At 65.6% G+C, this 13,019-nt stretch overlaps 1 protein-coding gene across 12 annotated transcripts in view; it reads left to right on the forward strand.

Annotated features, from left to right (window-relative positions):
- The window catches only part of AHDC1 (AT-hook DNA binding motif containing 1), a 52,592-nt gene extending 44,587 nt beyond the window's left edge, over nucleotides 1-8,005 (forward strand). For 11 of the 12 annotated variants that reach the window (XM_066982702.1, XM_066982708.1, XM_066982700.1 and 8 more), the window contains 3 exons: nucleotides 174-5,228; nucleotides 5,352-6,040; nucleotides 7,283-8,005. In XM_066982702.1, coding sequence (XP_066838803.1) covers nucleotides 251-5,185 — 4,935 coding nt within the window. In that variant the 5' untranslated portion in view covers nucleotides 174-250 and the 3' untranslated portion in view covers nucleotides 5,186-5,228; nucleotides 5,352-6,040; nucleotides 7,283-8,005. The remainder of the gene's footprint in view (nucleotides 1-173; nucleotides 5,229-5,351; nucleotides 6,041-7,282) is intronic. The other variant, XM_066982698.1, reaches the window with a different exon arrangement.
- Nucleotides 8,006-13,019: the final 5,014 nt, after the last annotated feature.

The raw sequence follows: 13,019 nt of genomic DNA on the forward strand, positions 1-13,019 counted from the left end.
GAGGGAGGAGGCTGGGGAGCGCGGCCTGATCCCCGCTGGCGACGGGGCCGGGGTGAGCGGGGGGCCGAATCCGGGCACCCCCCTCTCCCTCAGCGGGGAGGGAGCGGGCGCAGCCGGCTGCTGTGGCCGGCGGCGCCCTGGGGTCCTCACTGTCCCCTCTCTGCCCCGTCCAGGTCCCTGTCTCACCATCCCCGACCCCCATGTCAGCAACTGCTCGGCCAAGCGGCACGCGGGGGAGGAGGAGTTCAGGATGCGCGTGAAGCCCCCGGGCCCAGTGGTAACGACCAGCGTTGTGCGCGGCTCGCCCGACTACGTCCGAGAGCCCAAGTTCTACCCGCCGGGGCACCCGGCGCAGCGGCCCCCGGCCTGCCCGGCGGAGAAGGCCTTATCCTGCAGCGTGCTGAGCTTCCCTGAGGGCTCGTGCCCCGCGCTCGGCCGGGAGCACCAGGCAGGCTCGCTGCTGCACGGCGACCCGGCCGACCGGTGCCAGAGCGTGCACGGCGGCACCAAGGCGGCCGAGGACTTGCTGGGCTGCGCCGGCGAGCCCCGGATCCTGGGGGGCAGCGCGGAGGAGGCAGCCGCCCGCGACCGGGCGCCCAAGACCTTCCCCAACGCGACGCTGGCCTCGGGCCGCTGCAACGTCGACAGCATCGTCGCCCTGCTCCGGAGCAAGTGCGGCAACGGGCACATCAACCTCCACCCCGTGGTGCAGCTCATCGACATCATGAAGGACCTCAACCGCCTCTCCGAGGACCTCAAGAGCAGCGGGGTGCACCTGGACTGCGGCAGCCTCCGTGGCGGCGGCGGCGGCGGCCACGAGGACGGCCGCCTCCTGCCCGCCGACCGCGACCTCCAGTACAGCTTCTTCTCCTCGCCCTCCCTGGCCAACAGCATCCGCAGCCCCGAGGAGCGCGGGGTGCTCTGCAAAGCGGAGCCGCCGCGGCACCCCCGGCCCCCGGCCCGCGACGGGGAGGCCGAGGGCGGGGGGGGGAGCGCCCCGCAGCCTCCTCCAGCCTCCAAAGCGCCCGCGGAGGAAGCCGGTTGCTCCCAGCCCGACGCCGGCGACTACTCGGACCTGGCCGAGGCGGACATCCTGAACGAACTGGCCTCCCTGGCATGCCCGGGGACGCAGCTGCTGGAGTCGCAGTCGATGGAGGCGCAGCCCCAGTTGCTCCCGGCCCAAGAGCTGGACTCCCAGTCCCGGCTGCTGGATTCCCAGTCGCTGGAGTCGCAGCCCCAGCTGCTCGATTCGCAGAGCTTGGAGCCGCTGCCGGAGTCGCTGGAGCTACAGAACCTGGAGCCGCTGGGGCTGCAGTCGCTGGAGCCACTCTCCGAGTCGCTGGAGCTGCAGTCGCTGGAGCCGCTCTCCGAATCGCTGGAGCTGCAGTCGCTGGAGCCGTTGGCGGAGCCGCTGGGGCTGCAGACGCTGGAGCCGCTGCCCGGAGCCTTGGAACCGCAGCTCCTGGAGGCGCGGGCCCCGCTGCTGGCAACCGAGCCCTCGCTGCTGGAGGCGCAGACCCTGGGACCCGTGCCGGAGCTGCTGGAGGCGCAGGCGGGCACCGGGGACCCACTGCGGCCCCACGGCCTGCAGCCCCGCCTGGGGGGGTGTCCCCTGAGCGGCGTGGTGAAACGCGGCCCCTGCGGGGGCCGGGGGGCCGGGAGGTGCGGCGAGGACCACCGCAAGTACGCGCTGCGCCGGACTGACAAGCCAAAGATGCTGTGCCGCAGGAGGAGGGCAGGGCGAGGGCGCCGGGCGGACGTCGCCCCCGAGAGCCGCGTCCTGCCCCTCGCCCTGCCCGCCGAGGTGCCCCCGGGGCCCGAGGAGCCCAGCACCCCGCTGCTGACCCCCCCGCCACCCCCTGAAGCCCTGGACCCCGACGAGGTGCCCAAGGCCCCCGCCGTGGCGGGGAAGAAGAGCAAGTGCCGCGGGGTGCGGAAGATGGTGGTGAAGATGGCCAAGATCCCCGTGTCGCTGGGGAGGAGGAACAAAACCACCTACAAGGTCTCGTCACTCAGCAGCAACCTGAACCTGGAGGGCAAGGAGCTGGCGGCCAGCAGCTCCATGGAGCCCACGCCGCTGCTCAAGATGAAGAACAACGGGCGCAACGTGGTGGTGGTCTTCCCCCCCGGCGAGATGCCCATCATCCTGAAGCGCAAGCGGGGCAGGCCCCCCAAGAACCTGCTGCTGGGCCAGGCCAAACCCAAGGAGCCCGCCCCGGAGGTGAAGAAGAGGAGGAGGAGGAAGCAGAAGCTGGCCTCGCCCCAGCCCTCTTACATCGCCGACACCAACGACAGCAAAGCCGACTACTCGGACGTGCTGGCCAAGCTGGCCTTCCTCAACCGGCAGAGCCAGTGCTCGGGGCGCTGCTCGCCGCCCCGCTGCTGGACGCCCAGCGAGCCCGAGTCCATCCACCAGGCACCCGACACCCAGAGCATCTCCCACTTCTTGCACCGCGTCCAGGGCTTCCGCCGGCGCGGCGGCAAGGCGGGCGGCTTCGGCGGGCGCGGCGGTGGGCACGCCGCCCGCGCCTCCCGCTGCTCCTTCAGCGACTTCTTCGAGGGCATCGGCAGGAAGAAGAAGGCCCCGGCCGCCGTGCACGCCGACCCCGTGCACCCGCGCAAGAGGGGCCGGCCGGAGCCCGACCCCGTGGGCAAGCCCAAGCGCAAGCGGCGGACCCGCAAGAACGGGGTGCTCTTCCCTGAGCAAAACCCCGGCCAGAGCTTCAGCGACAGTGCCTCCGAGTGGGCTGGGGAGAAGGGCAGCCCTTGGGCCCCCCACCATGGCCACGCCGCCGGCCAGGCCAGCCGCAACTGCAGCTACCAAGGGGCCGAGGCCAGGCCCTTCCACGCCGCGGCGCTGGAGTCGGGCTCCTCCGGCCGGGCCGGCTTCTACGCCGGCAGCGCAGCGTCCTCGCAGGCCGAGGTCAGCCAGGAGCGGCACAGCCTCTTCACGGGGTATTTCCGCTCCTTGCTGGACTCGGACGACTCCTCCGACCTGCTGGACTTCGCCCTCTCGGCCTCGCGCTCCGAGTCCCGTAAATCGGCGGCCGCCTACACGGCTCCCCCCAACGCCCTGGCGGGCCAACGGGGGGGTCTGGCCGCCTACCCGGCCCGGGGGGGCAAAGTGGCGGCGTCAGCAGCAGCCCCTGGCGCCGAGGCCGCCTTCCACGCGGCCATGCAAGGCCGCCAGGCCTTCCCTCCCGGCCGCCCCGCCGCTGGTTACGGGGTGGCCCAAGGAGCCTCGGAGTGCCGCGGCGCCGAGGCCTTCCCCAAGCTGGTGCCACCCTCGGCCGTGTCGCGGTCGCCCACGGCACACCCGGCGGCCAGCGGCACCCCCGGCTACCCCCAGTACGGCGGCTACAGCGCGGGGCAGAGCGTGGCGCCCGCCAGCGTCTTCCCCCCGGGGAAGCAGTACCCGTCGGCGCAGGACTGCCCCACCAGCAAGGACTGCAGCTTCGCCTACGGCAGCGGCAGCAGCCTCCCGTCCTCCCCCAGCAGCGCCCACAGCGCCGGCTACGCGCAGCAGACGGCCGGCCCCAGCCTGCCGCTGGGCAAGGCCTCCTTCTTCAACAGCGCCGAGGGCGGCCAGTTCTCCAGCGCCGCGCACACCCCGCTGCGCTGCGACAGCCGGGCCAGCACCGTCTCGCCCGGAGGCTACATGGTGCCCAAAGGCTCGGCCTCCTTCCAGCCCTCGCCCGAGAACTGCCGGCAGTTCCCCAGCGCGTCCCAGTGGGCTTTCCGGCAGGGCTACGGCGGGTTGGACTGGAGCTCGGAGGCCTTCAGCCAGCTCTACAACCCGGGCTTCGAGTGCCACCTCAACGAGCCCAACGTCATCCTGGACATCTCCAACTACACCCCGCAGAAGGCCAAGCAGCAGACGGTCTCGGAGACCTTCTCCGAGTCCTCCTCCGACAGCACCCAGTTCAACCAGCCGGCCGGCTACCGGCGCGCCAACAGCGAGGCCTCGTCCAGCGAGGGCCAGTCCAGCCTCTCCAGCCTGGAGAAGCTCATGATGGACTGGAACGAGGCGTCCTCGGCCCCCGGCTACAACTGGAACCAGAGCGTCCTCTTCCAGAGCAACTCCAAGCCCGGACGGGGCCGGCGGAAGAAGGTGGACATGTTCGACACGTCCCACCTGAACTTCTCCTCCTCGTCCTCCTCCTCCTCCGTGTACCCCTCCAAGAGGAGCACGGGGCCCCGGCAGCCCCGGGGCTCCCGTGGGGCTTGCGCCTCCAAGAAGGAGCGGGGAACGGGCAAGGCCAAGTTCCCCACCAAGTCGCAGCCGGTGAACCCCCTCTTCCAAGAGAGCACGGACCTGGGCTTGGACTACTACAGCGGGGACAGCAGCATGTCCCCCCTGCCCTCCCAGTCCCGGGGCTTCGGGGTGGGCGAGCGGGACCCCTGCGACTACGCCGGGCCCTACTCCATGAACCCCTCCACCCCCTCGGACGGGACGTTCGTGCAGGGCTTTCAGAGCGACTCCCCCGGCCTGGGGCAGCCGGATTTGGAGAGCAAGCACTTCCCCGCCCTCCCTCACCAGCTGGCAGCCCCCGGCCAGCAGACTGTCTTCGAGGCCGGCCTGCAGAAAGCCTTCTCGCCCAACTGCTCGCCCACGCTGGCCTTCAAGGAGGACCTGCGGGCGGGCGACCTCCGCAAGCTGCCCGCCTGCGACTCGCTCAAACACAGCATGCAGGGGGGGGCCCTGCCGCACGCCCCGCACATGGCCTGCCGCGACCTCCCCATGCCTCAGCCACACTACGACTCCCCCAGCTGCAAAAATCCCCCCTACTGGTACTCGCCCAACGCCAGCACCCGCAGCCCCTCCTCGTACGACGGCAAGGCGGGGGCCGGCATGCTGGTGGACTTCATGGGCAGGACGGACCCCTCGTGTCTCAACCCCCACCTGAGCAGCCCGAGCGGCACCCACCCCCCCAAGGGCGAGAAGGAGCCCTTGGAGATGTCCCGGGCTCACCACCGAGGCCCCTACGCTTGCCCCCTGATCAATGACTTGAATATCTCCCCCGTACCGAGAGACTCTATGCTGCAGCTGCAGGACAACTACAGGTACCCCAGTTTTGCACCCCAAGGGCACCCCGTCATGGCCCCCACCCAGAAGAGCGGGTTTTTGGGGCCGATGGTAGAGCAACAGCACCCCGAGGACACTTTTACGGTCACCTCATTGTAGTGTCTGCTGACGTGCCAACCGGACAACGAGGTTTTGTTACAGGGTAGGTGTGGGACCCCCCGCCTCGGGACGGGGGTCAAGGGGGTGCTGAGCTGTTGGGGTGGGGGGGCACGGGGCGCCCGGGCCCTTCTCACCCCCCCGCCCCGCTGTTGTGTTTCTCTTGCAGAGGTAATTTAGCCAGCACTTTTTTTCTGGAACACTTTTCAAGTTCTGTATTTAACTGGGATTGGAACCGTTTGTTTGTTTTCTAAAAAAAAAAAAAGAAAAAAAGAAAAAAAAAAGAAAAGAAAAAAAAGGGAAAAAAGAAAAAAAATGGAAAAAAAAAGTTAAAAAATAAGTGAAATGAAAGAGAAAAAAAAATAACAGAAGAAGAGAAAAGGAAGAGAGAAAACCCCCCGTTTTTTTCCCCCCTTCATACTAAAACCCGCTCCGTCTGAGAATGACCCGGCTCTGCTTTCCGGACTGCCGCCCCCCCCTCCCGCCCCGCAGCAGGACAATCGGACGGACGGACGGACGACGGACAGACAGCACCGGCCCCCGCCGAGCCCAGGGCAGAGCCAGCGGGCAGGGCGGGCGGGCAGGGCTGGGCAGGAGGCGGCCACGGGACGTGGGGGTCAGCGGCCCCGAGCCCCCTCCCCGGTGCCGTGGGGACCCTCGGCCACCCTCGGAGGGTCCGGTTTGTTTGGTGTTTTTTTTTGTTTTTTTTTTTTGTTTGTTTTTCTGTTTTCCTCCCCGCTTGCTCGCTTGCTGGGGGTGTTTTTCTCGCCGGATGACGCCGATGGGTGTTTCGGAGAGCTGGCCGCACGGAGACTTTGGCAGCTTCGCCGTGGGTCTCGGAGACGCAGCCGGTGCCCAGTAAGTGCCACGTGCGCCCCGCTGGTGCTTGTCCCCCGACGGCCGCAGCACCGTTCGGGCTGCCAGCACCCATGGGTGCTGCCGGTGGTGTCCCGTGGCCGAGCACCAACCCAGAGGCCTCGGCTGCCCCAGGGTCTGTGGGTGGCTGGAGCACGGGGTGCTCGGTGCTGGTCCCCAGGGTGCGGGGTGCTGGAGGACAGGGTGGATGGGTGCTGGAGACGGGGGGGGGGGGGGGGTCAGGTGGGTGCTGGACCCGGTGAGCAGGACCCCAGACCCCTGGGTACGTGGGTGCTGGGTGAGCGGGACCCCAGACCCTTGGGTACATGGGTGGCAAATGGGGGTGAGCAGGACCTCAGATCCTGGGTATGTGGGTGCTGGATGGGGGATTTGTGGGACCCCAGACCCGTGGGCAGGTGGGTGCCAGACCCCTTGGCATGGGGGTGCTCGATGGGGGGTGGTTTGCAGGACCCTAAACCCATGGGCATGTGGGCGGCAAATGGGGGGTGTGGAGGACCCCAAACCTCTGGGTATGTGGGTGCCAGATGGGGGATTTGTGGGACCCCAGACTCCTGGGTATGTGGGTGCCAAACAGGGGCATGTGGGACCCCAAACGGCTGGGCATGTGGGTGTCAGATTTGGAGTGTGCAGGACCTCAGGCCCCTGGGCAGCTGGGTGCCAGGTGGAGGGGGGAGGGGGTTACAGGACCCCAGACCCCTGGGCAGGTGGGTGCCAGATTTGGGGCGTGCAGGACCCCAGACCCCTGGGCAGGTGGGTGCCAGATTTGGGGTGTGGGAGACCCCTGGCCCCTGGGCGTGTGGATGCCAGATTTGGGGCATGCAGGACCCCAAACCCCTTGGCATGGGGGTGCTGGATATGGGTTTGTGGGACCCCAGACCCCTGGGAATATGGGTGCCAGATTTGGGGCATGCAGAACCCCAAACCCCTTGGCATGGGGGTGCTGGATATGGGCATGTGGGTGCCAGATTTGGGGTGTGGGAGACCCCAGACTCCTGGGCATGTGGGTGCCAGATTTGGGGCGTGCAGGACCCCAGACCCCTGGGCAGGCGGGTGCCGGACTCCTTGGCATGGGGGTGCCAGACGGGGGGGGTTGCAGGACCCCAGACCCCTGGGCATGGGGCTGCCAGATTTGGGATGTACAGGACCCCAGACCCCTGGGCCACATGGGCAGTGGGGGGGCCGGGGGGGCGGCCGGACGCTCACCCCTGTCCCCTCTCCCCGCAGCCAGCCCAGCCAGCGGAGCCCCCGCGCCCTCGGCCCCCCGCGCCCACCCGACGGCCCCGGCCACCGGAGCAGAGAGGAGAGGAGGAGAGGAGAGGAGGGGGCCGCCGCCGGTGCCCCCCGGCCCTGCCGCCCCGCTTCGCCCCCCCCCCCCGGCCCCCGCCCCGGCCGTGGCGCCGGCGCCGCGCTCTCCTCCCGCCAGAAGCAGAGGGACTCTTTGGATTTTTATTTTTTATTTTATTAAGTTTCGTTTTTCTGCACAAAAACCAGCAATTGTAAATACTTTTGAAGAAAAGGAGAAAAAAAAAAAAATGTTTAAGGAAAAAAAAAAAATTTAAAAAAGACGAAAATTCACAAAAAAAAAATAAATAAATAAAGGAGAGCCACACACCTGAGAGAGAATCAAAAAGCGACAGAGAATAAAAAAAAACTAAAGCGAAAGAGAGGCGAATATGCAGGAGAGAAGAGCAAAAACCCACCAGTATGCACTGAGAAAATTTATTTACAGATCGATCGACAAAAAAAAAAAAAAAAAGTAACAATAACCTATTTATTGTATATAATGTTTTATTATAAATCGTGTCTTGTATATTGCATTCTGTACATCTGCTGTGGTTTTGTGGTGTGCAACTTCCGCATGGGTTCCTTGGGTTTCCGTTGCCTTTTTTTTAATGACGATGATTTGAGTTTTATTTTTATTATTATTAATAAGGACGACGCGTTTTTTGTTTTTTTTGTTTTTGGTTTTTTTTTTTGGCAGTACACACCCAAAGATCCAAATTTGTATAAAAAAAAAAAAAAACAAAACAAAAAAAAGGAGTTTAAAAAAAAAAAAAGGAGTTTAAAAAAAAAAAGGAGTTAAAAAAAAAAGATTTTAAAAAAAAAAAAGAAAAGAAATCAATAACACACCCTCTTTGTGGGGAGGGGGAGCCGGGGGGGGGGGGGGCACGGGGGGGCCGCTCTCCTTCCCGCGGTGACGAGCTCAGGGTGTGCGTGTGTGCGTGGGTGCCGGGGGGGTTTGGAGCCTCTTTTTCTCCCCAACCTTTTCCCTCTGTCCCCCCCCCTTCATTTTGCTCCCCCCCCCTCGTTTTGCTCCCCCCCCCAGCCCAGGGTTTGGCAACTCCTGTACGGCTTCGTGGATTGTGCAAAAAAAAAAAAAAAAAAAACCATACAAAAAATTGACCTCCCCCTCCCCAAAAAGGAAAGACGGCGCAAAAGAAAAGGGCGAAATGCCCCCCCCAAAAAAAAAGAAAAAGGGGGGGATATAAAAAAAAAAAAAAAGGTCAAAACAGCAGCCCCCCCTCCCTCCTCGTGTCGCCCCCCCCAAGCTGACCCACGCAGTGCTTGTGGCCGTGGCCCCCCCCCGGAGAGCCCCCAAGCCCCCGCGCCCGGCCCCGCCGGCCCCCGCTCTTGCCCTCAGCTGGTCTTTTTGTGTATTTAGGAAGGAATTTTTCATAGGCACTTTTTTTATATTAAAAGAAACCTATATATTGAGCGGTGCCGCTGCTGTCTTGCTTCTCGCGGGGGGGGGGCATCACCATCAGCACCCATGGGTGCCACCCCCGGTGGGTGACGGAGGAGGCAGCGGCATGGGGCTGCGGGCAGGTTAAGGGCTGGGCGAAGCGCCGAAAGGGATTAAAAAAAAAAAAAGATTAAAAATTAAAAAAAATGATAATAATAAATTCAATTTAAAAAAAAAAAAAAGAAACAACTTCCAGGAATGGGCAGCTCAGCCCTGCAGCATCCTTTGGGGGGGGGGATTGGGGGGGGGGGGCAGCAGCTACCTGTGGGTGGGAGAGGTTAGCAATCCCGGCGGGGTCACGGCTGCTGCAGCGAGGTGCTCGTGCAGCGCTGGGGGGGGGGGGGGACCGAGGGGGGGGGAAAGAAAGAGGTTGCTATGGAGAGCAACACACGGTGCATACTGATGGCCGGGGGTGCGGGGGGAGCGAGGCTGCCAGCGCCACGCCGCCGGGCTCCGAGGATGGCTCTGGGGGGGCTAAAGGTGGGGGGCAATATGTTTTGGGGAGCCGAGACCCCCACCCCCCCCGCCTTGCCACGCTGGGGGCTCGGCATCCATGTCCCCCCCCCACCTCCCCGGGTGGCACCTAGTGAGCGTGGTGCCATGCAGCCCCCCCCCCCCCAAAAAAAAAAATAGGATAAAGCTGTTATGGGGTTGGGGGGATGCCCCACAGGGTGCAGCTGGGTCCCCGCACCCCGTTATAGGGCCGGGGTGCTGGGAGGGGGGGGTGGCTCCCCCCCAGGTGCGGTTTGGGGTTTGGAGGAGGCTGTATTTCCACGGGGCAGGGGCCAAAATGGGGGGGGACACGGCTCCCCTGCGGTCCCCTCCAGCACCCTGCGTGCCCCCCCCCAGGGTCCTTGGGGTAAAGCGGGGGGGAGAGGTGCGGGTGGAGGGGAGGGGGCGGGGGGGGCTTTGCTGACGCCTGCGATGCTGCAGCATCCCCATCCCCGGGGACCCGCCACGCTCACTGCCTGCACCCCGGCGCTGGGTGCACCCCTGATGGCCCCCCCCCGGCATCACCCGGCACCAGGAGGGCCATCGGGGTCCCCCCCACCCTCCCCAGAGGCCGCATGCCCTTGGGGATGTCGGTGGGGGGCACCCACCCTTGGCAATCCCCCCGCCCCCCAGCACCGGGAGGCTGGAGCCCCCCGACCCACAGCCCTTGCACACGCAGCACCCATGGGAGAGGGACAACCCCCCCCGCCCAGGATACCCCAAAACTGTGCTCACCCCCCCCCAAATCTCCCTGCCTGCAATGGGGCTCAATGGGGAAACTGAGGCAGGCGAGGGGGGGGGTGTGCCATGGGTGCCCTGCATCGACCCCAGGCCAACACCTTGCCCTCCCCGTGAGCCGTTTCCCCACCATTTTGCCTCTTTTTGGTTAGCGGAAAGCAGCGGCGAGGGAAGGGGCTGGGGGGGTGGTGAGTTATTTTATAACGTTTTACATTTTATTTTTAAAAATAAATGAAATGAAATCCATCGAGCGGGCTCTGCGGCGGAGGGGCCCGGCGGTCGGGCTGATCGCCGGGGGTTTATCGGCACGGCCCAGCGGCTCTGCCGCCGTGCCAGGCTCTCGGCTGGGTCTTGCCAGCAGAGGCTGCTTGGGGGGGGGGAAAAAAAAAAAAAAAGGACAAAACGCCTTCGAAATTTGGATGGGGAACGCTCGCTTTGCCCTTCATTTGCGCAGCGCGCGCTTGTTGAAGTTTGGGGGGGAACCGCTTGCGGGGGGGGCGCAGTGCCAGGATTTAGGAGCTTTTCCCCCAAAATTGGCAGCCTTGGGTGCTGCGCGCGGTGCTGTGCGCTGCACCGAGCCTGCGGGAGGAGCAGGCGGAGGAAAGCCCCGGCTGTGCCTGGTCGGGGCCAACAGGGCCATTTTTTAATTAAGCAGCCCAAACGTCGCAGCTCTGCTCGGAGGCGGCTCGCTGCCATTTCGGCTTCTCCCATTCCCTCGGAAACAAAGCAGGAATTTGCCTCCCCTCCCTGCCCTCCCCTCCCACCTCCCAGCGTGGGGACGGAGCCCGGGGGGGGGGGGACACACACGACAAGGCCGTGGAAATGCCCCTTTTCCAAGGGGATCGAGGAGTGGGGCCGAAGACGGGGCGCGCGGCTGCGCACCTGGCACGGGGCGGCACGCGGGACCCCCGTACCCACAGTGTCTGGGGGGGGGACCCTCCATGCGCCCCCCCCGGTGCCAGCTGAAGCCCATCACCGGGCTTTCCATCGCCACGGGGGCACCAGCCCCGGTGCCAGGCGTGCCGCCGCAGGTCGCCCTCGCTCTGCTTCGCCCCACGAGCGATTTCGGGGCCGCGGCAGGGCCCAGCCTTGGCACCGCGCGGGCCGGGGGCCGGCGGCGCTGTCTGGAGCTGCCCAGGAGATTTGGACACCCCCCCCCCCCCAACCACCACCACCACCACCCTTCTCCTTCAAATTAATGGCTGTGCCGCGAAGAAAATTGAAGCCATTATTCTTAGCTCGCATCCTTTATACCCACGAACTTCAACCACTTGACATGCTAATCACAAGCTAACGAGGAAGGGAGGCGATTTCCCACGTCAGACCTGCAATCCAGTGCATCTGGCAGCCCCTGCCCGCCGCCAGCGCCCCTCCGAAGCCCCCCCAGCCCGGCTGCTGGCAGCCCCGCTGGCCGAGCTGTCCCCGTCCCCTGCTCCGGGACAGCTCTGGGAAGGGGGCTGCGGGCAGGGGACGGTGGCGGTGGCGGTGTCCCCGGGACGTTCCCAGCGCGGGGAGGGCCCCCTGCGCAGCGGCGGGGGCGGCGCGGAGCCCAGCTGCAGCACCAGACCACCCCTGCTTTTCCCAGAGGAAGGGCCAGGCCCTTGGAAGCTATTTCCACCACCCCCCCGCCGGGTCCCCCACCACCACCCTCCTTCTCCTTCCGCTCCTCCGGCAGCGGCTCGGGCCCCCCCAGCACCCAGCGGGATGGCGAACCCGCTTCTGCCCGAGCCCAGCGCCCGCAGCCCCGTTTCGGGGTCCCGCTGAGCCCCAACACGCTCGCTGCGCCCACCCAGCCCAAGCCCTGCCCGTCCCCAGCCACCCCGGCTGGATTCGGCCCAGCCGCCGGCCGGGCAGAAAGCTCTGGAGTCCATTAACATTCCCCCGAGCCATCTAATCCCCTCTCTGCCCTGGCTCTGGCTTTTACTTTGTTTTAATCAAGCCCAGCCTGGCGCCTTTTAAATAACCGGGGCGGACGGCACCCTGCTCTGCGCCAACCCACGGGTGCTGCTGGCTGCGGGGCCACCTCTGCCACGGGTCCCAGTGCGTGCTCGTGTCCCCTGGTGCGTGCTCGTGTCCCCCAGTGTCTGCCAGCGTCCCCCAGTGCGTGCCCATTTACCTCGGTGCATGTCCATGTACCCCAGTGCATGCCCGTGTCCCCCAGCATGCGCCCTTGTGCCAGTGTCCCCATTCTGTGCCCATGTCCCCCAGTATGTGCCCATGTCCCCCAGTACATGCCCATGTCCCCCGGTGTGTGCCCATGTCCCCAGTGCACTCCCACAGTTCCCATGTGTGCCAACGTCCCTCAGCATGTGCCAGTGTCCCCCAGCGTGTGCCCGTGTCCCCGGTACATGCCTGAGTCCCCTGGTGCATGCTTTCATCCCCCAGTGTGTGCCAGTGTCCCCAGTGCGTGCCCATGTCCCCCAGTGCGTGCCCATGTCCCCCCATGTGTGCCCATGGCTCCAGGGCAATGCCGATGGCCCCCAGTATGTGCCAGTGTCCCCAGTATACCCATGTCCCCCAGTGTGTGCCAGTGCCCCCCAGTGCGTGCCCATGTCCCTGGCGTGTGCCCGTGTCCCCCATGTATACCCATGTCCCCCAGTGTGTGTCAGTGTCCCCATTGTGCCCCCGTGGCCCTCGTTTGTGCCCACAGCCCCCAGCGTGTGCTCGTAGCCCCCACCCAGTGTATGCTCGTGTCCCCAGCATGTGCCCGTAGCCCCCAGCGTGTGTCCAGAGCCCCCACTCAGCGTGTGCCCACGTCCCCTAGTGCACGCCCATGTCCCCCATGCGTGCCCATAACCCACGTGTACCCATAGCCCCCACCCCGCGTGTGCCCGTAGCCCCCAGCGTGTGCCCAAAGCCCCCAGTGTGTGCCGGTAACCCCCCCCCAGCGTGTGCCCATGTCCCCAGCGTGTGCTGGCGCTGGAGCTGCCCCCAGCCCGGGGTGGGGGGGCCGCGGGTGGCCGCGGCAGCCGGGGGCAGAGCGCTCGC

This window comes from Anser cygnoides, chromosome 24 (assembly GCF_040182565.1).
Source record: "Anser cygnoides isolate HZ-2024a breed goose chromosome 24, Taihu_goose_T2T_genome, whole genome shotgun sequence".
In the NCBI taxonomy this organism is placed as follows: domain Eukaryota; kingdom Metazoa; phylum Chordata; class Aves; order Anseriformes; family Anatidae; genus Anser; species Anser cygnoides.